The sequence below is a fragment of the Enoplosus armatus genome, chromosome 3 (assembly GCF_043641665.1).
Source record: "Enoplosus armatus isolate fEnoArm2 chromosome 3, fEnoArm2.hap1, whole genome shotgun sequence".
Lineage (NCBI taxonomy): Eukaryota > Metazoa > Chordata > Actinopteri > Centrarchiformes > Enoplosidae > Enoplosus > Enoplosus armatus.
The window spans coordinates 21058849-21086605 of record NC_092182.1 but is presented as its reverse complement, the minus strand read 5'-3'; the positions used below and the strand labels follow the sequence as shown (position 1 = coordinate 21086605).

Here is a 27757-nt window from a genome sequence, read left to right as displayed (position 1 = left end):
TGCCAGACTCTGCTCTTCCCCTCAGCTATACAGAGAGTTTTAGGAACTGTTTTCAGCAAAAAAGCTGTGATGAACCCACTGTATACTACCAGCCCAGCACCAAACGAGAGACAGACAAAGTTACGACTATTGAACACAGTCGAGCATTTAGCAGATAACTGGGCCAGATATTTCCTTCAGGAGTTAGTGGAAACCAAACCAGAACTAAGAGCAGAGTGAATATTGGACTTCCATTCATCACGTGGCAAGAAACACGTCTCCAAAGGAATGATTATGATGTTAGCTGATATTGTTGTATCTGCTGGATGTGTAAACCTGCAATTATTTGCTAACATGTTTGCTAGGTCAACTTTATGAAGTGATAATACAGTATGTTGATGTGTTTACAGCTTGTTGTGCTGCCCCCAAGTGGTCATAAAAGCAATTAATGCAGGTTTAAGTCTAAGGCTAACTGCTTAGGTGTAACAACAGCAGTAGGTCTAAGCGTGGCCACTGCACAGACCATGGCATGCTATGGCAAGAGGAATGAAGCAACCATACTGTTTTATAAGTCTAATTTAGAAGTGAATTAGAATAATAACACTGGCCACACCTAATGGAGTATTCTAATACAGGTATCACAAGTCTTTGTATTCTAGTGACTCAGGTTTTAAGAGAGGGTGATGAGAGAAACAAAAGCATCATGTGGAACAAAAGCCCAAAAGTGAGGTGGGACCTCAGCTTCCTATAAGGCACTGCAGTCATCAATAGCTCTTTATTGCAGCTAAGTGCCTTTCGCTGCTTCTCTCCCCAGTCAGCCAAAGAGTTTGGAGCCAAACCAAATGCTGAGAGATATTTTTTTCGTCGAGGTCCTCCAATTTAAGGCTTTGAATCAGTTAATCTGCCAAGATAATACATAAATCTGTCGGATACAATAATCATGTTCACGCAGATGGGCCTCCTGTGAAATTCACATGTTCTGTTACAAACATTAAACTTTTAGCATTCATCCCATCAACTAAATGACATTATGGAAAAAACAAGTAATTTTCCCGGTGAACATCTGTATTGAATATGAAAAGCTAACCTGTGCTTACATACACTGCAGCTGAGCGCCTGCAAAACATCAACCATAATTGACTGAACACCACTAAAATGACACTGAATGCTGAATAGCACTCATAATTGATATACCAGATATGGAAAAACCAACCATCCACCAGCAATATAATGTGATTACTGCTCTACTCGTCAACCAGCGTTTTAAATATGGCTTGCAATAGTATGATATCATTGAGTGATGGTTAAAGTCTGCCAATATGGTGTGAAGAATGTAGCCACAGGAAACAGTTATGATTCTTGACGTGGTCAGACGTGGTCAAGGCTAAATAAGAAGCCACCTCAACACTCCTGAGACATGAGACACAGTCACTCACTCACTCCCTGTCAGAAAAGTTAGTGAAATTAGCAAAAACTCTTTTTATATTAAATATTGTATATAATATTATCATCTGAGTTAACAGTTTGAAAATGTGTCCTGAATGACTGCAAAAAACACTGTACGTAACGCAAACTGATGCAACTATCCTGTAATAACAAATATTTCCTTTGTGAACCTTTTTTGTGTCATTGACAGAGTGTCAGAGAGGCAGTTATTTAATATTTGAGACTGTACTTTGTAGTGTTGTTGGACCAATAATTAGAAACACCTTTCAATATAATACATCACCACAACCCTCAGTACAAGCAACCCCTTTCACATCACGTTTTTAAACTTCTTTTAGCTCATTGTGCCTGCAGGAGCCGCTCTAATCAACACAATTTCCAGCAGCAGCCAGCCGTTTCCAGTAAACACGCTCTTATAACCTACCTTGCAACAAAACTGCAGATAGACAATGATAGTCGCTAACTTTAGCAAGCTAAAGACCTAAATATAAGAGTTGGTGAAGACCAAACTAGAGCTAAAACATGAGCAAATATTGGACTTATGTACATCAAGTGATCAGGGAACAAGTCATAACGAATACTTATGGTGGCCGTGTCTGCTGAATGTGAAAATAAGCAATTGTTTGCCCTAAACTTTATGAGTTGGGGATATCATAGTGGTTGTGTATTTGTAAACTCATTTTGTTGTTGGTCTGCCCCATAGTGGCCAAAATGGATTAATGTTATTCCATGTCTGCTGGATGTGTAAATGTGCTAATATTTGCTTGCACGTTACGTTACGTTACGTTACGTTACGTTGCTACATCAGGATGTTTATGTCAGGACTATGTGTCTGTCAGCTTGTTTCTGAGTTCTATTGTCCTCTAGTGGTCAAAAGTAGGGTGTTTTTTATTGTAGGTCATTCTATTCTGCGGGATGACATATAGTAATAGTTGCAATGATAGAAACTGGCAACAGATTAAGGACCCTGTTTCCCAGGAACAAACACAAAGGCTATATGAGTGATTAATAAAACAGGCTAAGCCTTGTTGCTGTGGAGAAGTGACTGTTCCTCTCTGATGGAAAGATGGAGCTCATGAGGAGATTGGGGTGTATGTGGGATCAGATTATTGATGAGGCAGACACACAGTAGCAGTGATTACTGTCAGTGTGTACAAATTTAGCCTTAGATAGCCAGCACTGTCTGTTGTGGGCTAATCAATATCCATTAGACATCAAGCAATGTGCTGTAGTTCCATTCATCGACAAACAACAATGCACTGTGTCTTATTATGGCACCAGTCGTCAATTTCCAGATTGTTTTAAGCATTATACATTGGTCTTGTACATTATACAAACATTAAAATCATATTATTGATTGGCAAAGAGTCTCACTCTACCATTCAGATATATTCCAATATATTTGGGCTAATTTCAGATCAATGAGATGTATGAAACTGGGGCTTTAGTGAAAGGGAACAGAAATTGCACCTCTCCATACAGTCGATTACCAGCTGGTTTCCATGGTTACGCAGGAGGAGCCTGATCTATTTTCAAGAGCTGGGTAGCTAATGGCTCTCCATGAGCTGAACCGTGAGTGTGTGACAGGGCATGTACAGTAAAAATGCAAATGTATCACAGATTTTGTAAGAGGAGACCATAAGAAGAAAATTAGAGCATGTGCTGCTGAGCCTGCTTCAAAAACTGGATTAGCTAGTTATCTACACCAAAGGTTGTTGGTATATTTATGAAGCAGGATTAATTCTTGATATACGGAACAGCAGCACCAGCTTTCTAGTATTCCTGCAGGAGAATCAAGGATACTTTCCCCTGAGCCAATGCAAACACAGACCAGCAAAGCATACATGTCAGAGGGGTTTCCACAGTGTTGTATTTTCTACGTACAAGCATGCAACCTACTCAAGGTCAGAGAGAAAATAGCACCCAGTATTTCCATATCTTGGTGTGCTTTGGCAACAACAATAGCCTATTTTTACTCTGATAACACATTGGAAAAGCATGCATGTATTCAAACACACCCATAATCCTCTTGATGTCCTCAGCGTGTGTTACATGGTAATAATCTATTGCAGGGACCGGTTGTAGCCTTCAGTGTGTCTCACAGTCACCTTGAAAGCTCAGGGACTGTCGTCATCGGAGGCCTAACACTGAGCATGATGAGGCATTTTTAAAAAATGGTTACATAAAATGATTAGCATCTTTGGTGCCTGTGGTGTTGCAAAGCAGAGGCGAGTCCCCATGCTCACCTCTCACATGAATTTGAACCACCACAGTGGAGCTGATGCAGCGAGGGGCAGGACAAAATACAGGGCAGATTTAAATGGATTTCGAGTGCATGGATATTACTGTGAGGAATGGACCCATATGAAATAATCCCTGTTTAATCCCAACCTTATCAGGGTTCTGCTGTCTGATCTTTTTCACCTCCCTCCAAACAAAATGCCAGACCTTTAGACATGGAGCTAGTTCATCATCATTCTTAGCATCCATCTCATCATGTCGTTCTGATTCACCGCAGCTCCAAATTTTACAGAATTTAAATTGACCCATTTCCATTACACACTTTTTCTTCTCTGCTCTAATTTTGTACTCATCTAAAATGTGTCTCATCTCTTTTCGTCTCCTCACTGCACTCTGTAGTAAGAACGTGACCTGGCTAGCAGGGCCTAGAGAGCTCTCCAGAGGCTGAGCTTAAATCCCACTGCATGTGCAACAGCGATAAAGCTGCTAAACCACACTAGAGAACTGTCCTGGATTCTTTCTCTCCCTCTCCCTGACTCTCACTGTCAGCTGTCAACTCGGGAGAGGGAATTAGATAAAGACACACAAGGGATGTGAGAGGAGGGGAGCAAGGGTGAAGAAAGAAAGACAGAAAGAGAGAAGAAGCAGCAGCAAGGTTGAAGTAAGAAGAAGAAGAAGAAGAAGAAGAAGAAGAAGAAGAAGAAGAAGAAGAAGAAGAAGAAGAAGAAGAAGAAGAAGAAGAAGAAGAAGAAGAAGAAGAAGAAGAAGAAGAAGAAGAAGAAGAAGAAGAAGAAGAAGAAGAAGAAGAAGAAAGGGTGAAGTAAGAAGAAGAAGAAGAAGAAGAAAGGGTGAAGTAAGAAGAAGAAGAAGATGAGGAAGCAAGGGTGAAGTAAGAAGAAGAAGAAGAAGCAAGGGTGAAGAAAGAAAGACAGAAAGAGAGAAGAAGCAGCAGCAAGGTTGAAGTAAGAAGAAGAAGAAGGAGAGAAGCAAGGGTGAAGTAAGAAGAAGAAGAAGAAGAAGAAGAAGAAGCAAGGGTGAAGTAAGAAGAAGAAGAAGAAGAAGAAGAAGAAGAAGAAGAAGAAGAAGAAGAAGAAGAAGAAGCAAGGGTGAAGTAAGAAGAAGAAGAAGAAGAAGAAGCAAGGGTGAAGTAAGAAGAAGAAGAAGAAGAGGAAGCAAGGGTGAAGTAAGAAGAAGAAGAAGAAGAGGAAGCAAGGGTGAAGTAAGAAGAAGAAGAAGAAGAAGCAAGGGTGAAGGAAGAAAAAGAACAAGAAGAATAAGGCTCTGTATTTGTTGTCATAATCTTCACAAGATTCAAAAGCTGTACAGTTTATACCAGTCAGGGGCGAGGGAGCACTTATTGCGTAACCAGGAGGACACCTGATGAGTTTTTAAATTCTCTCCTTAGTGAAAAACTTCTGAAAGCATTCTCTCACAGTCAGCAAAACAGCATCCGACAGTGTCAGGGTCACTTTGAGAAAAAAGAAGAAGAAGAAAAAACTATCAACAGAGACTGCTGAAATGAAGAAAGCTCTATGATGAGCCTGACATGTACAACCATCAGATACCAGCACAAAGCAGAAAGAAGCCAAGATTTCTGCCCCACTGTTCAATGTTAAAATGCACATATTCTACGCATCCTAATTAAATACTGAAATGCAGCAATGACCAGCAATTACAGCAGGACACCGATCAGCATATTGCTTACTGTGAGCAAAATGCAATTTGACAACAACAACAACTAACTGACCTTTTCAGAGTCACAAGGTGGAGCCCTAAAGGACAAACCAGCATGCAGCCGTCTGCAGTCACTGATTGGTTCGTGTTGTCACGGTAACAGGAGGTTCAAACGCATGCTTATCTTCAGATACTCTTTCTTACCCATTCGCCAGGTTGTCGTCGTCATCCGGCAGGCTCTTCCCTAGAAGGTCACTGTCACTCAGGTAACCAGACTTGAGGTCGGTGTCATCCACGTCCAACCCTTCGATGAGCTCGATGCGAGACGTGCTGCTGAGGCGGCTGGAGCAGCGGGCTGGCATGGTATGGGCCGTATACTGGGAGCCAGTCTTACTCCCCTGGTATCCTCCACCAGTGGAGGATGGGGCGTCACCCGCTTGAAGACGAGGACTGGACTGGCCATGGCGCCAGGAGAGAGGTGACGAGCGGTTGGACAAGCTGGATATGCTGCGAGCGTTGGTCTCGTCACTGTCATAGGCCACATTACTGCTGTCCACACAGCTAGAGACACGCATGAGGGAACACATGGCTGTGTGTTACATTTATATACGTGAGGCATTTAGTTGAGAGTCTTGTCCAGAACAACACACAAAATCAGTATATCAACAACAGTGCAAAAGGATGAGACCCACCCAGCAGGACACTTTTCTTTCTCTGTCAAAAGTCCTTCAAAGAAACCCACAGTGGCATTGAGTCGCTGTTGACCCAGTTACAGAAGTTGTGTCGTATCATCTTCAGGGACTAAAGCTAGAAATGTGGCCTCTCAGAACCCAAAGACAAAGAGAGGGATGACCTGATATCTCTGTGTTAGTACACCATACAGTATCTCTCGCTGTCTCTCTGAGCAATACATTTACATACACTAAGGACTCTTCTTCGCATGACCACGCCCTTAAAATGCCGTTATAAATACAGTACACCTCTTTCCTTTATTCTGTATAGAGTTCAAAAAGTTTTCCTATTCACTCCTGTAAGTGGGTCAGGGTTAGAAATGCCCTCCAAATGGCTGTGAGCATCTTCTGTGTCTGCAGATTACATAACCACATGTACCAACTCACCCAAATAAATATTGCAATGGCCCCGACCATGGGAGTATTTTTATCCATTGTTGATGGATAATTTATCAATACGGAGGCTAACTGGTGCCACTCCAGTACTGAAACTGACATAGTGAATTAGTGATATAGTAACATGTTTAAAACACACATGAATGATTGTAAAAATGTATCTAATAATGTTTATCAAGATAACTGCCAAACGGCTGAGTATTACAAGATGTCTTTTTAAGCATCAAAAAGGTCTGGCCAATGTCAAGTGTACAAGATTTCACAGATAAGATAATGGATGGAGATGAATGAGGGATGACAAGCATATATTATTATATTGAAGTCACTTTCATAGCAGCCTGTGAAAACTGTTCAATCAAATAAATGGCTTTTTATTATAAAACATTAAACAATTAAAACATGCATCTTGTTTCATTGAGGCTGTGTAAGCGCAGATACTAATATCGATATTTGAGAGTTAAAATCTAACAATGATATCTCACGACGATATTCTAAATTCGGTTATAATAACCAAAAACATTTCAGTGCTCTCTGGTGGACACACAATATAATGGTGACCTTAAACATATCTAAGGCATTGAAATTTCCTGTTAATTATTGGTCGGCATATTTGCTGATACCAAAATATCCGTGATAAGAAAATCTGCTCTTGTAGGCACAGCATTATACGAAAACAGGAGACTTTAAAGCAGCTTTAATTCATTTCTGGTCACTAGGTGGCAGGAAAACAGTCACAGATACACAACCGCCACGGATTCACTAGCTTAAGTTGTTAGAGCAGTCAAGTCTTGAAATTTAGCCTAAGTTTAGTATTTTACTGGCCTTGTAGCTATGATTTGGGCCAAAGTTTCTTCTTTCTTATCTTGATAATGGGCATGTTGATAAACCAATTATAAGCTTATAATAATAAGCTTATAATTGGTTGGTTCTGTGTTAATAAAGAGATATAAGCAGAATGATGTACATGCTTGCGTTCATGTTACACAGTTCATGATATTACATCCCAACTTTAAAGTCCAAATTAAATAAAGACCAGTGTCTTGTTGAGGGTGTTGCAACAAATTATTGCCTGGGCCTTTTGCCTTTGAGAGCCAAACAGAGATTCCTAGAATGAAGTCATGACCATGAAACAGAGACGGGCTATTTAAGAAGGATAGAAGCCAGATGTGGACCAGGTGGCAACTCTCCAAGTGGCCACAGCACAACTGTTTACACATGATTGTGTTATGTATCGATCAAATAAGCCATCCGTCGGGTTTTCCACATGAGATTGTGTTTCTTTTCAGTTTAAACCAAAAACAGGAATTTGGCTCAGGGTTTTATGATTTCATGAGCATGTATTTGGTTTATATGTGATATTAGCCAGCAGACATCATTATGAAACAATGCAAAATTCTAAAATGCAGATATAGTGCACTTACCTATGGCTAAGCTGGGAGCCCCGCAGACTCGACATTGTATCCTCCAAATTCTGGCGGAGGTCAAGCACATTCTGCACGGTCCGCTTCCTCTGGGATTCAGGGTCTGTGGGTCAGTCATGCAGAAGAAAAGGGTTATAAAACATTTAGAGTGTCAAAATAAAACTCATATATAAAGGTGCTGTTTTATTGTAGTCTGTGCTTGTGTTTGAAGAGAATTCACACACACACTCACACACACACACACACACACACACACAATTTGCCTCCACATGCATGTGTTCTCGTTTGCATTATTTGTGTCTGGACTGATGTGACAGGTGTCTTCCTTGTAAGCACATCATTAGGCAGACAAATTTCACTCCATGGGCTCCCTCACCATGGTAACCTCCTCTCTACCCCACCTTCTGCACTGACGTGGTACATCCTGAGAATGAAATACTGAAAGGTTGCTTGTAACTTATTGGCCACCAGGGGGGTGTATTCTGACATTCATACCACACCAGGATCTCATTCAAGGCGCTGAGTTTTTATCTTTCCAGAGCGTGTGTTTTTTGTTATACTGAGCATTATCTCAGCGTCGTTCAGTTGAAGTTGTAAAGCTAACTGCAGCCAGAAGGATTTCACCGCAGGTCAGCTTATTTGGACAAAGCTGCGTACAATGTGAAGCGTGCAGTCAGTGGGTCATGACCATGTCAAATCAATATTACAGAACAATTCGGAGTGTTGTTGTGTTAGCTGTAACAAATGAGGGAAACCTCCCTGTCTCAAAAACACAAGGAGATTGGGTTTTCCACTGCAGCATGGAAGCAAAAACCCTTTGGGGAGAAAGAAATTAGCATTCAATGCATTAACTGGAATAGCTGGAGGAGAGACGAGGACGTCAGGGGAACACACGTCAAATAATGTGCTGCTCTCATAAGGAGATGTTGAAGTAATTCAGAAGGGTGTATAGAGGGTGTGAATTGTAAGCATCAATATCACATAGACACATTTACATACAGTTCACACATTCAAAAGATACATGGTCCAAATCTGCAATGAAACTGAGGGCTTGTTTAATCTAGAACTTCTGATAAATTAGCTGATTTCAATAGCAGGTTTCAATAGCATAGACCCCAAATAGGTTACATTAAATTTATGGTAAATTGTTTTCTGGAAACTGTATTGTGTATGTACAATATTGACAAGATTTATGAGTCTGTGTGACTGGAAAGAATGAGGTACTGAGTTAATCGTAAGAATTATGTTGATGGAAACTTGTCTGGGCTCAGGTATAATTCGCTTTTTTGAGTATTCATTTATATAGTAGAAACCCTGAAAAGACTTATTTAAAAGAATACAAATCTAATCATCAGTTGAAGTCAATGGCTGTGTCCAAAATCACTCCCTTATTCATCGTTTCTCTTATAATAGAGACCCAATAGTTTACCCCACAGTAAGCGGTAAAGTGAGATATTGGAAACTTATGAATCATTTTGCCTCATCGCTCACAAGCATATTGCATGACTGTTAATTGTGCATCTATAAAATGTGACGTATTGCATTATGGGATTGTTGGCAGAATGTAGGCATGTCATGGACTCAAATAAAATGGCTGACAGTGAAAACAGTGCACTATTTAAGAAACAGGGAGTGATTTCGGACTGAGCCAATAATATCTAGCTGAGATCCCAGTTCAGGTTCCAGCAGTCAGGAAGGTGCTCCATGTTACACTCAAAGCAATAAAAACATTTAGCTCACTACTTTCAAAGTCTGGTTTGATCCTAATAGAATAAATGAGTGATAAACAATAAATATGTGATAAAATATGTGATCTGGAGGTTCTATCGTTTATCGATTTTTATCAATATCCTTCCTTTTTGAGTTCTTAATCTTAGTTAGTTTATAGACTAGAGGCCTCCCCAGTCAACCCTGTCTCCCAGGAGTTGTATTTATACAGTGCCAGTTTGTTTTTGAACTACATTATGGTGGCAAAAGTAATTGCTTCCTGCGTTATGTTCACAGACAAGTTTAAGATTGTGGTTTCAATTACACGGGTATGAAGTACACACAATCTGTGTCTACTTAAAGACTTTTACTAAACCAAAACTATGATCTTTCCCTAACCTTATCCTAACCTAAGTGCTGTGAATGCCTAAACATAACCATACAAACATTTAATAATTAAAGTAGTTGCTACAATCATAATTTGTTTTGCAATATCTGATAACTGGGCAGAAAACAAATGAAATATGTTGTCAGCGAAACTTTCAATGATACATTGACATTTCTACAACTTGCCAGACAAGTTAAATAACAGTATTTCCTTACTATGTTCATAAATGATTAATCTGGGTGGTGTTAAGTTTCCTTCGTATTAAAAGGCACAAGCTTCCTGTGATCCCAAACAGGTATTTAGTTTAGTTTTTTGACATTATGAGAAGGGAGACATATTGTAAAAAAAACAACACCATTGTGGTCCCTTGATCTAAAGAATAAAGATGAGTGAGTCTAAGAATAAATCTTTAGGTCACATCACGTCCACAAACCCCAATAAACACTTTCTGATTCTGGGATACTGCTAATTTCCTTTGTGATGAATTCCTGGGAATATACTCAAACAGGAATCCTGGACACACACGTGAATCTGTTTTGAGTGTATACTGTGTGCATTATGCATTATGTGTTCCTATGCAGTGACTGACAGTCCTCTGGCACCCTGCATTGCAGTGATGTCTACGGTACAGAGAAGGAAAACTCGGACAGAATACTGAAGCAGATGTGAATCGGGGAAGACCTATGAATGATGCAACACAGGAAGTCGACACAGTGCAGAGGCAGGCTAAAGTATGGCAAAACTAATTCTAAAATATTGTTTAAAGCTCCTAGTTATTAACCTTGCAAACACTGCTAAATCAACATTAAAAAGGTCCTACATGTGTCAATTCATTGAGACATTAGTACAATCTCAATTTAAATTTCCATAAACAAACAAGACACGTGAGATGACTGACAGACTTTATCCACCTCTACAGTTCATTTCAAAGCCTCTTTCATTGGATGAGATTTCACTGGAAATCTGAGGCACTTGACAGAAAAAAGAGAAGTTGCTTTATGGCACAAAACCACAAGAGATTGCTATTCTTCTAGAGCTTTTCAGAGTTTCTCACAATGGCAAGTGATACAGTGAGTGAATACCGATAAGAAAATAACTCACTCAGTACTTCAAATGACAACTTGCATGTGATTCTTATGCCACAAATCAATTACTTCAGTGTTCACCGGAAGCTGAAACATTCAATCATGTTGCAGCTTTGGCCAATCATTTTGTTAAAACTGGCAGCTTCAAATACCTTGTAATCAGAAAACTGTTACCACCCCCAAATAAAGATAGGCAACTTTTGACAAAGATACTACATGTTTAAAAGTCTGTCTGCCATTTAAAAGTATTCAAATAGCACATCTTCAGATATTACTTGACCATGAGACCGTTTTTATGTTTAAAAATATTAACTTTACGTGCACTGTAGCTTTAAGAGTCAACATTTTATGACCCTTGCATGCCTGAGTAGCTTGAAATAATGCCATCCGTGACGATATCCAGTACCTACTCCACTGCTCCACTATGATTCTACATAGCTGTGGGCCATTGCTACGTTTGAGATCTTGCATGACAGATCACATATAATTACAATAAGATGAGGTTTGCTCGTCCCTTGTTGTCTGAGAGAGGTTTTTCCAGGAGCACTGCTGTCCGCGCTGCTCTAATCTTCTGCTTTCTTCACGAATATATATCTATCGTCCTAATGACCTGGAATTTATTTGTCAAAGTGCATTCATCATTTTGAAAATAATGTCAAGCAACTAATTTGACGTCAGTCTATTTTCATTTATCTCACAGCAGACAGCGCAAACTCAACTGTTCTGTGCGAAGAGAAAGAGTCAAACAGAGGTTGAAAGTATTTCATAAGATTTATAACCCACAAAATAAAGCATAAAAATTAAAAGTTTTTGTATTTTGTTGCGCATCTGCAGCCTTGTCTTGTGATGAGGCCGTGGTATGCGATGCTCCAGTAATGTACGACGGCCATGGTGCACAAACTTACATGGCAGGTTTAAATAAATGAGCCTATTAACAAAGTTCACCATTCTTGATGTCATATTGTTAAACAAAGAGACCCTCTATGGTCAGATATAAAAGCATCCTTTCACTGAGCTTATAATGAGATATGCTGCGGAGCACAGCATTAAGCAGGCCTTGAATATACTGAAGACTATTAATGAGAAGATCTATTTGCAGTAACAAGCATGTCCACTGTACATGTACAGTAAGGACATGTAGAAAAAAGTTCCAGTCTAATATACAGAGGAGTGTTTAGATGATGCTGCCATAAATGCAAAACATTAATATTAATGTTACATATTTATTCCATCTTGCTGATCAGTTAAAGTCAGTTTCCCGCCGTGCCATTACCATGTTCTGTTTCCATTTTGGTGGCTGTTCTTCCTTTCATCGGCACAAAGCACTTGACTCGTGTCAAAGGCCCGCATGGGATTATCATCTTAAATGATGATAAATAATTCATTGAGATAATAAACTCTCTTTTTGAGAAATAATGACTTCCGATTGATTTGGAAACACCATGGAGGTTGATGCGTTACATTGAGGAGAATAAATGTAGCAGCCTGCAGCATTGTGCTGCAAATTTTATGCAATACAACACACACACACACACACACACACACACACACACACACACACACACACACACACACACACACACACACACACACACACACACACACACACACACAATGATGCCATGTTGCTATCCATGATATCCTAGTTATTGTTTACAGTTCTTGGTTGACTTTAGGTGTGACTAACATGAGTGATAGATGTCCATATAGGCTAATGAGACATGGATGACAGATTAAATCACCACAGATGAGTTCATTAAGATGCAACAGAGAACATGCTCTCCTGATATATTGGAGCAATAACAAATAATTGAATAGTACATGAAATGCTTGTTGGTATATGATATGCTTGAACCTGATTTGTCAATGATAGGATTTTAGGAATGTAAATGAATGCAAAGTGTCAATAAGTGGGAAATGTGCACTCTAATATTCCCGTTCTTTAAATTAGAAAGCCTTCTATCAAAAGTGTCATCAGAAACCAAAAGACTGACGTTAAAAATGTAACCACTTAGCATTTTATTATGTTTACCATTTTTCTACCCAATGGTTGCTTAAAACTTAGATTTAACGTCTGAATGGTAAAATAACAAAAAATTGAGAGACTGGATTTGAACTGCAATGCAAATAAATTTGGGGTAAAACTGAATCTAACTGTCTCCAAAGACAAAGATACCTTCTCCTGTCATGTGACTGTAATACATAATAAGATACATACTACACCTGCAATGAAACAAGGAGGCATACTTTGATATACAAAGTCAGCTGAATCATGATCACCTTCATTTGATCTATACTGTTATTATTCATCCAGCCCTTCCCATTGATAAACCTGACCTACACCTCCAGAGAGAAAGCCATTTTCTCTGCCATTTGCACCGTTGTAGTACACAGGGTGTGAACCATCTGTCAACGCTCTACAGATGAATGGAGCAGGGAGGAGGCTAAATATGTGTCTGTGTGCCTAAAATGAATTCAATATGGCATGCCTTCTTTCCTCATCTCTCTTTTTGGAAGCGTACGTGGAGCAGAGGATGGACCCCTCGAGTGCATCGGCACATGTTGCAGCTAACGAGGGCTTTAGAAAGGAGATCAGTCTGCTGGTAATAATCCCCAACCCCTCAGGCTTTTTTTTCATGCAATCAGCCGGCAATGCTTTGATAGGAAGCAAGCATATTTCACATAATCAATGGCACCAAGCCCGACACCTGAGTGACATGCTGAAGGAATAAGAACAATAGAGCATCATTATAGCTTTGGTATTCTGCTAACCATTCAGCTTTATACGAAAATGCCAAACTGAAGCAGCATTCAATGAAATAATAAGAGGGGGAGCATGCTTTGCAAGCACAGCAAGGGTGTCTCAGTCACTGAGCGGCATAAAATCTGTTCAGGGGGAAATGTGGGTCTGCAGCAGCAAGCAGGTGCCGTGTGGTGGCTGTATCAAAGGGGGCGTGCTGCCGACTTTGAGAAGCACAAGGAAATCGTATAAGCGGGGCGTTGGGTTTGTCGCACATGGCGGCCACACTGTAAGGGCCCTGAGGTAGTAGAGGTATCAAGACTACTCTGCTGTACTCACCTAACATCTGACTGAAGAGCAGCTGCTCCAGGTCACCCAGCACTGTCACCACCAGTTCTGGGTCCACCTTCAGGAAGGGCTTGTCTCCCCCTTCCTCCCCTTGGCCTTTGGAACCGGACTCCCCTCCAGCTCCGGCTCCCTGCTTCTTAGCATTGGCCTTCGCCTTGCTGGAGAGGATCTCGTCATCTGACTTTCCATCCTCAGGTGCTTTGCTCAGGGGCTTCACCTCAGCGTAAGGACCACGAGGAATGCGACTCTGCTTGCTCAGAGCAGAGGGGGCAGCCAAAGGGCTGAAGGGCTTGGGTTTGCCCTGGAACAGCGAGTGTTCAGATTTGGATAGGTTTCGAGATAGAGGGGCACCCCCGCCGGCACTGCTGCCACCCCCTGCTGTCTTTGGCTTGCCCATCTTGGTCAGCCCTGCTCCAGGCTTGGTCATGTCATCACACCACTTGGGCTCATAAAGGTGCAACTTCTTCTCCGCATCAGTGAGTACAGCCAGGTTTGTCATAGACCTCTGCTTGCGGAGACTGGAGGGCACTGGTAGCCTGCCATCAGAGCTACCTGCCCGGTAAACCTTCAGTTCACCCCGCTGTGTGCTCTGGGGCACTCCAGACTTGGCCCTCTTAGCTGCCATGCCAACTCCTTTGCCATCTGCTTGGCCGTATGCCTTTGTGCTATCCGTCCTTTCCATCTTCAAATCTCCTCTGCCTTTCACACTATTTCCAAGCATGCCTCCTGCATGAGACCATATAGAAAAGCATCAGCAAGGGAGAAAACAGGCTTCCTTATCAAACCCTTTTCCTTGTGCAAAAACATACAGAAAAACGCTTCCTCTAAGGCAATCCTGCAGCCTTCTCTTTCTTCCCTCTGTCTCCTTCTCTCCCTCTTTCGTCCTGACAGGCTGCTGCAGCTGCAGCTGTTGCAGTGCTGCCCAGGCACTCCCTTTCTCTCCTTCTCTCCCGTCCTCCTTTCCTCCGTTTTTTCCACACTCCTCCCTTCAGCGCACCCTCCTGCCGCTGAACCGCGCAGCAGCGGAATGACAGCGGTGGCAGACGCAAAAACGCTCCCTCCTCCCCCTGCTTTCTCCTGCCTCTCCCTCGCCTCCGACTTCCCTCCCATCCTCCCCCCTCCTTCCCTCGTTTTTCCTTCATTTAAAGATGCTTTGCTGTGTCTCAGCAGAATATGTGAAATGCAAGAGAGCGATGAGAAATGATCGTCTGTAGCTTTGAAAACCAGGCACCATTCTCCTCTAACACACCATGTTTTCCCACCATCTCCTCCGATTCCTTTGTTCTTCCCCTCCCCCTCCCTCACCTCCAGTAGTCCCTGTTCAATGCACTCGACATGATGCATGATTTGTGATGTTAGTGGAAGTGTTATTAATGTGAATGGATACACATTTAGATATGAAATTACAGACTATGACATAAATTACGATCACTGTCAAAATCCCACACAATGCAACAACTGGAGCATCCAGATTATCTCTTGATCCTGTCTGAGCTTCCTTACGATATCAATTCCAGATTTAAAGCTGGATAAATCATATGCTAAAAATCAGCAGTGTGTTGTCCTGCTATAAATGGACAAGCATATTCTTGTCATATAATGTCAACAATGATGACATAAATATAAAAAAGGTAATGTAAATAAAGTGATTTTAATGAAAAATGTTGAACTAAAAAAAATTACTGAGTAGTTTTTGTCCACTGCTTCAAAATAAAAAAGGGGGAAAACTTGGCATAAAATCCAAAAAGTGTATCGGCCAAATGGGTGACTTCACTTTAGCAGACTGAGCGAGCAACAAGATGTGCCAGTGTAAGCAAGTAACACACCCAAAACCACACTTTGGAAATATCTTCAAATCAGTGTAAGACACATGTACACACACACACACACACACACACACGTGATTGTGTTCAATTGAAAATACGGACACATTGTTTTCAGGCAGGTTTTTTTTTGCTAACATGTGAGTATAATCATCTTTTTAAGATATTCCACACCACCGTCTCTCAGGAGGATTGAGGAGGCTCTGCAGCGCTCACATGCAGTGCTGCTCCATGGAAACCACCCTCTCTCATCGCCTGCATGTCATCTGCACCCGACCTCTGCTCTGCACAAACAGAGCTGCCAAAGAAACACTTACCTTTTCCATAAACTACAGTGATACAACCCAAGTTATTATGTGTTCATCAAATAAAATTTCTCTTTTAAATAATCTAAATGCAATGCTGGTGAATACATTTTTTTCTATTCTTATTAAGTGAATGACTGAGTAGACAGTTGCTCTATTACACAACACAGCATGACTGAATACGAGCATGCTAGATGATGCAAATCCACTGGATATGATTGACCTGTTAGCTACAATGCCCAGAGGGTACTACTCTAACTCTCACAATGGGTTTGCAAGACACTCCACTGCTTTTTCTACATGGGTTTCAGGGCACCTGGGGCGGCTCATGCACCAGTGAGGTTGTTTGATCTGGCAATTAGTTTCTGGAAACAATGTCATGTCTTGTTTCTCCTCATCACGGGTTCCAGGGCTCCTCTGCTGACCTCAGATCACTGACTGAGACCTTACACTGATGCAGTGAATAGCTTATTTGTTTTGGGGGAGTGGGAATTTCTTAATGAATCATAGGACAACAAATTCTGACATGCCAAATTCATTGCAAGCCTTAGATGTTTTCATAGCACATCGAGGCATAAAGTTTGCATCAGAGAGAAACTAAATCAACACCTCCGATCAGAGTTAAGTTGGTCAGTTCACCACTTTGGTCCGGAGCAAAATCTCTCAACAACTACAAAATTGGATGGAGTGAAATTTTGTTTCAAGGTCCTCAGTGGATGAATTCTATTGACTTTGGTGACATCCTTGTTTTTTAGTGTAATGTCTCGACAACTATTGGATGGATTGTCATAATATTTGGTACACGTATCCATTATCCCCAGAGCATAAATACTAATGACTTTGGTGATCCCGTGACCTTTCCTCTAGCACCACCAGCACGTTGACATTTATGGTGTTGAATGAAATATCCCGGTAACTATTGGACGGATTGAAGAAATATGGTGTCATTCTGTAAATATGAATGCAGAAACTTTAAATCGCCACCACTTCTCAGGGGAGAGGAGGGTGGAGCTGCATCTTTCATTTGGTTTCTTTCACATCTGGGTCTGATTCTCACTCTCCAACTGGCCATCTGAGTAATTGTGAGTGTGTTTATGTGTGTGCATGGTATGACAGGACGGTTACACAGCTGTTTGTTATATATTTCCCTGGACAGCACATGTAATCATTTTTGGGCTGCTCAGCTGCTATAAAGCAGTGGATTCAAGAACATCTGGGAGACTTCCACATGTGCTCAAAGGGGGAAAACCACAGAGAACGTCAATGTAGATGTGCACATAGTCACATGTAGGTCGAAGCGTGTTAAGGGAACATGTAATCGTGTTTGTGCACAGTGTTGAAGTCATGTGGTAAGTGAACAAAAACGCCTAAATAGAGATCTAATAGAATCATTGTGTTTGCTGGAACGTGAGAAGGCAGAAGGATGAAGACTGACCTGAACAATTATGAGGGTTTTCTCACCAAAATTAATTTCATGTGCTGAGCAATAGTCTATTCATGATTAACTCAAGCTGCTGTAAACAATAGCAAAAGTAAAACCATCTTGTCTGAGTTTAAACATTTGCCAGAGTGATTAATTTGTTTTGTATTAATCCTGGAGTAGTGAGTCTCCCATATTCTGAGACTTTAGTCAGTTTAAAACAAGATTTCTCACCAGGGATCCTAACTGAGCTTCAGTTTTCTGCAGATGTTTCTAGTGAATGGAACAGTCATTAAAACAACCCTATTTTTCATCTTCCAGCTAACTTGTAGTTGAAGCCGGATGACAGCTTACAAAGATACATCTCTTTGCTCTATGGTCAAAAACAGAATTTAAGCGTCCCTCAGGTCCGTCCAGTGGGGACAAGAGGAACTCGCAGACAGGAGGTGAAAGCCGATACTCCCATCAAACCACTCAATCTCTCAGTCCTGCATCTGTCCACCCTCGGCTGAGGACCACTCAGTCTGGTCTGGCCTCTCCCTGAGGAGGCTGGCTGGAGGCTCTCACCCCTCAAAGTCGTTAAGATAATTAAGAAGACAGTTAAGAGGGTTTTATAATAGCTCAGTGCAATTACACGAGGTATGTTCTGCATGTTAGGTGTTCAGGAGTGATAAATATTTCAGACAAAATTAGCTAAAATGACTTGTTGTAATTCAGGCTAGTAATTTAAGTTTTAACCATAATGATACTACTTCAGACACTGCTGCCATTTAATTAGGTGTGCTACCAACTAAAAAGAGAAATTAATTAACTGCTTAAGTGATAGATTATTTATATAGTTAAGTTAATAATAGTTAATATACTCCCTTTAGCCACCATGGCGGCTCTAAGGATGATCCGGACTGAAATATCTCATCAACTATTGAATGTATTGAAATTTGTGTGCTTGACATTTGAGGTTTGGGTTGAAATGTCTCAACATTTTAAAATTTTAAATTTGTCCAAAACTTAGATGTACGACCAAATACCTGCAAAACTAATGACATTCCCATCAGCCTCAGATGTATTTAAAGTAGCATAACATGCTAAACTACAATAGTGAAACTGGTAAACATTATACCTGCTAAACATCAGCATGTTAGCATTGTCATTGTGAGCATGTTAGCATGCTGATATTAGCATTTACCTCTGCTAAGTAAGGACATAGCACAGCCTGACAGAGCCACTAGCATTTACTGGATTAGCTATATAACAATAGTGTGTTTGATGTTGTGGTGTGAGGTCTGGAAAGAACTTGTAAAATCAGTTTTAACATTAAACGATGCAGAAATGATGGAAAAATATCTACCAATGTCTTGATGTGAACTCACACAACAATGTTTAAGTATTAATTCTGTTTTGTGGCTATTACACCTGAGTCTTTAGTATCTGCTTACTTACTTAGACCACATATTCACAGAATGATCTTTAATTATTAATCTCTCTCTAATTGGGATTAAATGATTGAATTGTTGTGGTTGTATCTGATAATGGTGAGTTGCCCTCACTCAGCAAGATATTCAGAGTTCCTTAAATACTGACAAAGCAAATACAGTGTGTGTATGTTCGTGTACACACTTCATGTTTGTATGTCAGTCTCTAAGCAACTAGATGTGTGTTGTACACAGTTGTTGCAGGCATCAGAACAAACACAACATTCAACTTTTAATGTTTAACACAGCACTGACACGAATGACGTACATCTAATCACGATGGCACACCAGAGACAGGAAAACTTTTGAGAAACAGTGCTGCATTAACAGTGCTGTGCGATTTGAGAGAAGGGCTCTCTGCCAAGAATCTGTGTTTTCCCACATGCACATGAAGAAAGAAGTGAAGTACTTCAGGAAATCCTGATGCACATAACAGGTGGTACATACAGTATGAAGCTTTCGTTGTGAGTTGGCAGCAGCTCTGGTGAGAACAACTGCCACGCTAAACAGAGTCCAGTGTCAACATTCAGCCACATTAAAGCTTGGGTGTTACAGGATGTAATATAATACAATTGGAAAAACAGGGTTTTGCATAACTAACTGGTTGAACTCTGTGAACCGAGTGAAAAAGTTTCCTCTTTCCAAGATTTAAGTAACTTGTTCTGGCATATTGACACTACAGAGGGAGGACAAGTACTTCTAAAGGACAAGGGGAGAGAATCATATTGTAAGTCGACAAAATGATTAAACTTTATGGACTTTTACCCTCAGATATCATTGAGCATCAGATGAACTGCTCATTAGTAGGTTTACTGCAGTGGTTCCCAACTTCTTTCGCTTGTGACCCCTTCAAATGTTTGTACAACCCCTCGTTACAGAACTTCTTTCTTATATGTGTTTTTGGAGGATTTTATGCCTTAATTGGATAGCCGACAGTAGAGAGATGACAGGAAACAAGGGGAGAGGGGGATGGGGAATCACATGCCTTAACCCTAACAGCCTTGAGCACTTCAACCACAGAGTGTTTTTTGCTTCTCATATTGATTCATCTGAATAATATCTAGAGGCCTGAAGAAAAATGTTTCTCAGTATTTCACAAGGAAAGAGCCAAGATTACAGAAAAGTCTATCCAGTCACTCATCTTGTGACCCCTTGGATTGATCCGGACGCCCAGGTTAGGAACCACTGCTTTAGGAACATCAGGTGTGTCGGTATTCCCAGGATGAAAAGAAAAAGATAAATTGGTGGGAAGAGATTCAAAAAGACTCACCTAGCTCGTCACAGCAGACCTCCATGGAGTCAGAGGAGCAGTCACTAAGATCATCGAGGGAGGCATCTGTGTCCTCATGGACCTGAAACCTACAAGAAAAGAAATAAACACATTTTAATAGACAAAGAAACAAACAAAAACAGACAAAATGTTGTGCTACTAAAAGTGGAAAACACACATTTTTAAAACAGAGATGGTGATTTATAAAAGAAAGCATGAGATGGCTGCATCATATTCGATGGGTCCTAAAATTAAACAGCAGTCTATGCAACGCTGTTTCATCTTAAAAAGGTGAAACACTGCCCTCACCTGAACCTGAAGGGAGCAACAGTGGCCATGTTGACTTTTCCTTGCTCACTCCCTCTGCGTGGCATGTTGAATGTGTGATAAGAAGACTTTGATTTGTTCCTGGACACGTCTCCTTCGGAACTTCGCAGGTCCTGGTTGGAGATGTTCCTCGCCTCCTTTTGGGTGTAGCCAATTCCAGCTGAAGACACCCCTGATATTTCATTCCCATTTGCACCTTTAGTATAAAGCACACGTCCTCTACCGTGGCCCAACTGGACATTAGCAGAGAGCCGGCACAAGGCGTCGTCCTCAGCGGCATTGTCCACGCTCCTCAGGCGATATTTTCCAAAGGTCCAGTTTTTGTTGGTGTTTCGTCTTAACTGGAGGTCTCGAAAAGCCGTCTGGGTCAGGGTGCTGGTGCGGAGGTCCAGTGTGTCTTTAGAGCGCGGGGCTTCTCTCTTTGGTATCTGAGGGCTGCTGTACGCCGAGCACGTTCCATCGGTTCGCTCTGTAGCCGCTGGGCTTCTATGAGAATACATGCCAGCTTTTTGTTGCAGCAGGTGGTTCTTTAAAGCTGCACCTCTCAGCAGCTCTGCAGGACCTGAGGAAACAGAAGATGAAGAATAGGTAGGCCTTCTCTTGGCGGCGTGCTGATACTGCACAGTGGGATTGGGGAGGCCACTGTATTGTTGTTTGGGATCCATCTTGGAGAGAGGCATCATGCTTCGAGGCAAAGGCAGAGTTGAGCTGACACCCCCGTCGCTCTGACTCTGAGATATGACTTTGATATTCACTCCACCGCTCATGGCTGGTGGGAGTCACTGGGCTGAGATCTGGAGAAGAAAGCAAGACAATCTCACTTAGAACAAAATCTTAAAATACACATTTCTTACGCTTCAGATGTGACATATCACTATATTAGCACGCAGCTTCAGAGAAATTGCACTGTTTTGCAGTTGTACAAATATAATTCAGTGTAAGATCAACACGCAAACGAAACTTCAGCTACAATACAAGTAAAGAGTCACAGTAGTTTTCTATGTGCTGATGTGAGAACGTCCTCATTTATAAAATGACACCAAGCAACATCAGGCGTGTTTGTTTCAAGGTTTTGGTTTGACTTAAAGAAATCATCAGAAACAGGCAGCAAGTATCAGGACACTAAACCTTGTTAGACAGAACAGACAATAATTCAACCCCTTTTTCATCAGGCAAATGGCTGACATGACAAAGGGCAAAGTACAGCATCTAGAGTGGGCATCAACGTGATGACTTTATGCTGATGTCATGATCAATCTATCAAGCAAAGCAATTTAGTCTGATGTTTTCATCAGAAAACAAATGGTTGCTACAAAAAAGTTAAATATATATATATATATATATATATTGAAAGGGGGTTCATCTTAATGTAACAATATTGTAAAATATTAAATATCCCTCACTGATTAGAAAATGACAGAGTTAAGGGTATGAGGAGTTAAGGGTTTCTGTTTATCTGATTGTTCAGTAACATGAATTAAGGTACTGGTGTATGTATATATACATATGTATATGTGTATAGTTACAAGTTACAAGTGTGTGTATATATATATATATATATATATATATATACATATATATATATATATATATATATATACACACACACTTGTAACTTGCACTTACAAGTCCTATTACAATTACCACTGTAATAGGAGGCAGTGGACATCCAACATGCTGTATACTGTATGATGGATAACAAGCCTTCATGTAAGATTCATCCTGTAGAAAATACTGTAAAACAGCTGTGCATTCCAGGGCGTCTGCCTCACAGAGAGAAGGTCTCTAACCGCAGACGTCCTGACTGAATGTGAATGTAAGTGAGTGGGAAAGAAGAAAGAGGAGAGGATGGTTTGAGGGGAAGGACCATTATGCCATTAAGTATCAATTACAACATCAAAGTAGCCTTAAGGTCTGAGAACCAGACCAGGAGAAACATTGAGATCAAGAAAGTGAATGGAACTTGACGGTGCCGGTTAGGTGACTTTTAGTGCCGCTCTTAAGTTAGGAAGTGAAACAGCTGATCTAAGGAAAGATAAAAAGAAACCAAAATGCTTCTCAGGAACAATTTAACTTACGTTGTACATTAAATTAGATTAAAACATAATCAAACACAAAATCAATCAAAGCAAATCAGTTGCATCTAAAAAGACACCATATGTTTCAACAGCTTTGCCTAATGTATTCCTGGTCCTGTAGCCACAACCTCCAGTGTGAAGCGTGCTGTGAAAGCCAGTAGCAGACTGACACCACTTGGCACATGCAGCAGGAGAACGGCTCCTTTCAGGCCATGCCAACACCGGCTGTCCCCACCACGGCCTGCCGACAGCAGAGAGGTGGGGGCTTCGTCAGCCCCCCAACTCCATCATCCCCATCCCATCATCCTGTCATCTAATGCTGATAACTGATAACAGTGATCAGGATCAAGTATTTATTAATACAGTGGTTCAGTTCAATGCTGTCTAACATTTCTAACTCTTCGTCACTAGTTAACAAATACCACTTTTCCCCCAGATGAATATTAAGCATTTTACAACAGAATTTCTCTGAAAAAACATTTTAATAATTTACTCCTTCTAAGTCTTCAGTTTAATATTCTAATTCTTGCACAGTATGTTGTAATTCTGTGTCTTTCAAACATTTACATTGTTATGTAAATGTGATGTAAATGTGTTGGTCTCGTGTCTGAGTCACTGAGTCGGACCCAATGTTAAATCCTTAACACAAATCTGAATTGGATGTCAATCAGGAAGAGCGAAGAGTGTATTTATCGATTAGTTGATCGAAGTGTTTTGATAATTGATTCATCATTTGAATAATTTTTCAAGCAAAAATGCCAAACATCTTCTGGTACCAGATTCTTAAATGTGTGCATTTGCCATTTTTCTCTGTAAATTGTAAATTGAACATCGTTGGGTTTTGGACTGGGCACTCTGTAGACGTAATGATTAATCGAGAGAATAATTGGCAGATTCATCGATAATAAAAAATAATCCTTAGTTGCAGCCCTTTCAAAAGGCTACAACAGAATAAGGTTACATACAGAGAGAGAGAGATTAAATGCACATCTTGTTCCACATTCTGAAGAGCACTATAATGAAGTTAAAATTTAATTAGTTTAATAAACCACAAAACACCAGGAATCAGCTAGTTTCAAGTTTCAGTCTATTTAAAAAAACTTTACAGTATCTGCATGACAAAAAAATTACTTAAGCCAGAAAGGTTTTGTTTGCAAAAAGTAATATTACAATGTAAGCCCTTAACTTGACAATAATATCACTGTGAATTCTGTTCATGCGACACCTTTTGCATGTCTGTTAGTCCCGAGAGAGGATTCCTCCTCTGTTGCTTTTCCTGTGGTTTCTCCCTTTGTTCTTTCTCCTGACAAAGTTTTTTCTAGACCAAAAACAAGTCCCTGTGTGCCCTCATCCCTCAAATATCGCTCCTATAAAGTGATGTGAAGCCTTGAAACATCCTGATGTGCATGACAAATACTGCTTCAACCGACACAAAACACACACATGCAGACTCATAGGTACATATATGTAAATAACACAGTATGTGTATTTAACAGAGCAGGAAATGACATCTTACATAGAAGCAATATGGTTGAAATCAGTGTAACAACATGAATACAAATATTTTTCAAAGATCAATGCACAGTATGTGACGATATGGAAATTAATGCAAATTCACATATTAAGCAAATTGATTGTGTTCCACTGTTAAACATTACATAAAAACACAAACTCATTTTATTATTATTTTTTAAATATAATTTGCAAAACAGAATTTATATAAAATGATAACAGTATTTATCCATGATGATGAAAAATGCACGCTCTCTGAATCTACACCGACAGGGCTAAATGAGATGAGGATGTGTCGTCTTACCTGAGTAAATACATGTCCAACATCAGTCAATCCTCAGCACCGAGACAATAAGACGACAACAGTGTGGTGCGGTGCAGACTAACTTGCTCTCAACACAGACGAGCTACACTTAGCAGTATGATGCAGCTTACGGTGAAACAATTTAGACCCACGTGCTGCTTTAATGTGAGTGGGGGCAAATGGATGCTGGACGGCAACAAGCCAGTGAGAAAAGATGAATGGAAACTACATGTCTTCACGTCCCCTACAGCTCCACACACTCACACACACACATTTCAGCCATTATGAACAGATATATTAGTGACTCATACTTCGATCTTCCTCTGGTGACATCAGGCTTTGTATTTCCCCCCCGGGGCTCATGTTTCTGTGACAGTTTTGAATGTGACTTTCAGCTCCTTTTTAACATGCCAGCCTTTCAACATGCCATCATCAAAGCATCCAGCCAGCAGCACAAGGAGCTAAAGCTGCCCCATTCTTCCAAACCTATAATCAGCCCGAGGGCCAGACTAAAGATACTCGTACAGACCAACAACATGTCGGCGTGGGATCACTTTACTCTGGTGAAGTCTCCAAACTGCAGTGCCAAAGGGTTTGATACTGTGCTCATAAGACATCAGAAGAGCCTATTTTCTAAATGCTATAAATCCATTTTGAAAGAAAAAAGAAAAGACCAAATCTGGAAATCATCATCATTCAGTGAACCGCTTCAGGGCTTTTGATGCCTTCCGTAATTACTGTTTTGTTTTGTGCCAAATGTCATCTCGTGAGGTGTCACCTTATAAAATGGTGAATGTTTCCTTTCACTTGCAGATATTTAACGAGCTGAATTTGGCCGTTTGCCGTTTCAGTCTCTTTGTGCTCCAGTTTCTCTCCATTCCAGCCGAGCACCAATAGATAATAGAGTTGAACGAGTGCATCATTATCTACATAATTCAATTTCCTCACTATCTAGTTTTACAAGAGGCCTGATCTAATTTTTATATATAGCACCAAGTCCCAGATTCCTGGTTTTCACTGCTTCCTCCTGTGTCCTATTTTGTCAGAGAGGAATTCTGTTGGGGCAAACATGGTCACAGTATCAAAGATGCACACATGCACACAAAGACACATTCACATGCACAGATGAACAATGAAGTGGACAGAAGTAAAGCTCGGCTCTTCTTACATTTGGCTGAAGGCACACTGTTAGGTGACACCAGTCCAGACTTTGCGTTTCCATTGTTTGTGACAGCTGAAAGCTACACTTTGTCTCTTTAGCAGCACAGTTTTTTAGCTACTTTGGATTTGTGGACAACAAAATAGTTGGAAGCCAAAAGCTACAGTTTCTTATATCATGACTATACACACACACACACACACACACACACACACACACACACACACACACACACACACACACACACACACACACACACACACACACACACACACACACACACACACACACACACACACACACACACACACACACACACACACACACACACACACTATATCTTTTTATATTATTTATTATATTATTTAAGTCAATCCAGTTAATTACGACGATGATTTGTAGACAAAGCTGCAAATTAACTAACTGGAACCAGAATAGCATTATATTAATTTTGTTATTCGAGTGTTGAGACATTTTTAGCAGTGTGACTCTAAGGATGGTTTACAACCAAATACCTGCAAAACCAATGGCATTCCCATCAGTTTCAACTGTACTTTATATTAAGTGCTAAATGTTAGCATGCAGGCTAAATTAAGATGGTGACCATGATAAACATTATGCCTGCAAAACTTCAGCATGTTTGCATGATCATTCGGAACATGTTAGCATGCTGGGGTTAGCTCAAAGCACCACACTGCCTCACAGAGACGCTAGCGTGGCCGTAGACTCTTAGTCTTGTCAAATGTTTCAGGCTTACTGTGAGTAACAAAATCAATTTGAGTAGTCTGATTAAATGACATATGGCAACAGTCTTTCAGCAGAAGGCATCACATGGCACTCAGAGCAATTAAATTTGCAGTGAGCGAGGTACAAAATTCTGTGGACAATCGACACACAAAGAAATCTGTAATGTGTTCAATTAAAACTGTAATCGGTGACATTGCCCACGAGACACTGTCAGTGTAAGTTATTTCTTTTGGTCACCCAAACCCAGGAAGTATTTAGATAAACATGTACGCAATGTAAAATATGGCATCCAGAAAAAAAAGAGTTACTATCATCATTATTGTAAAGAGACTCATCTGGAGACGAGTGTTGTAAAATAGTTTAGGCTACGGTGCTGTGGTACTTTATGTGGCATTGGTTCATGCTATGTATTTGTCCCTATAACAAAAATAAATAATTCACAATCATCATTTCAAGATGTATAAAAATGTATAAACATTTCACATTGTCACATTTTCTGTCTTTAATATAAGCTGCAATGTGTGTACATGGCTGCTTCTTGTGATCAAATTACTATAATGTTCTTATTCACCTGCCGTAGCAGCAAGCAAGCAGACTGAAGTGGATCTCTGGACAAAAACACTGAGAGCTTGTACAGCAAAACGTTTTAAAGTTTGCGTTTCCTGCTACAGAATAAAATGCACGGCCTCTCCAACATCGATTATAGTCAGGCTCTCCGTCCTCGTCCATCACACATTGTAATAAGAGCAGACTGCAGCAGCACTCCCCTGCACTGTGTTCACTTGTAAAGGCATTAAGTAAACCATGTTTTTCTGTCTTGTCATCACCAACAAATATGTCACTTCATACATTTTTCTGTCATGTTTGCTGAACATCAATTAGTCAAAGATTACCATAACACCATTAAATACTGACATATTGTCTTTTCCATTAAAGCCTACTGTACTTTTTGTGGCAAGCGAGATTAGTGTGGGCATTTAGGCGGGTGAGTTAATCTGTTGGCCCATTACAGGGATTTATCCCTTATAAGTCACTTTAAGTGATTAACCATGGTCAGTAATGCCATGACATCATCAACACCCTGAATAATGCGTCAGCATCAGGCAGCTGTGTTCTGCTAGCACTGTTTGAAAACACTCAATGTTGGGGATCAATCAATCAGACAGAAATCATCTTTAAGGGTA

At 40.5% G+C, this 27757-nt stretch overlaps 1 protein-coding gene across 1 annotated transcript in view; it reads right to left on the bottom strand.

Annotated features, from left to right (window-relative positions):
* Positions 1-21540, bottom strand: part of nav1b (neuron navigator 1b) — a 50806-nt gene extending 29266 nt beyond the window's left edge. The window contains exons 1-5 of the mRNA XM_070902024.1: positions 20756-21540; positions 20447-20535; positions 14148-14882; positions 7889-7991; positions 5545-5901 (exon numbers count right to left, since the gene is read on the bottom strand). Of these exons, the coding sequence (XP_070758125.1) occupies positions 5545-5901; positions 7889-7991; positions 14148-14882; positions 20447-20535; positions 20756-21540 (2069 nt within the window). The remainder of the gene's footprint in view (positions 1-5544; positions 5902-7888; positions 7992-14147; positions 14883-20446; positions 20536-20755) is intronic.
* Positions 21541-27757: the final 6217 nt, after the last annotated feature.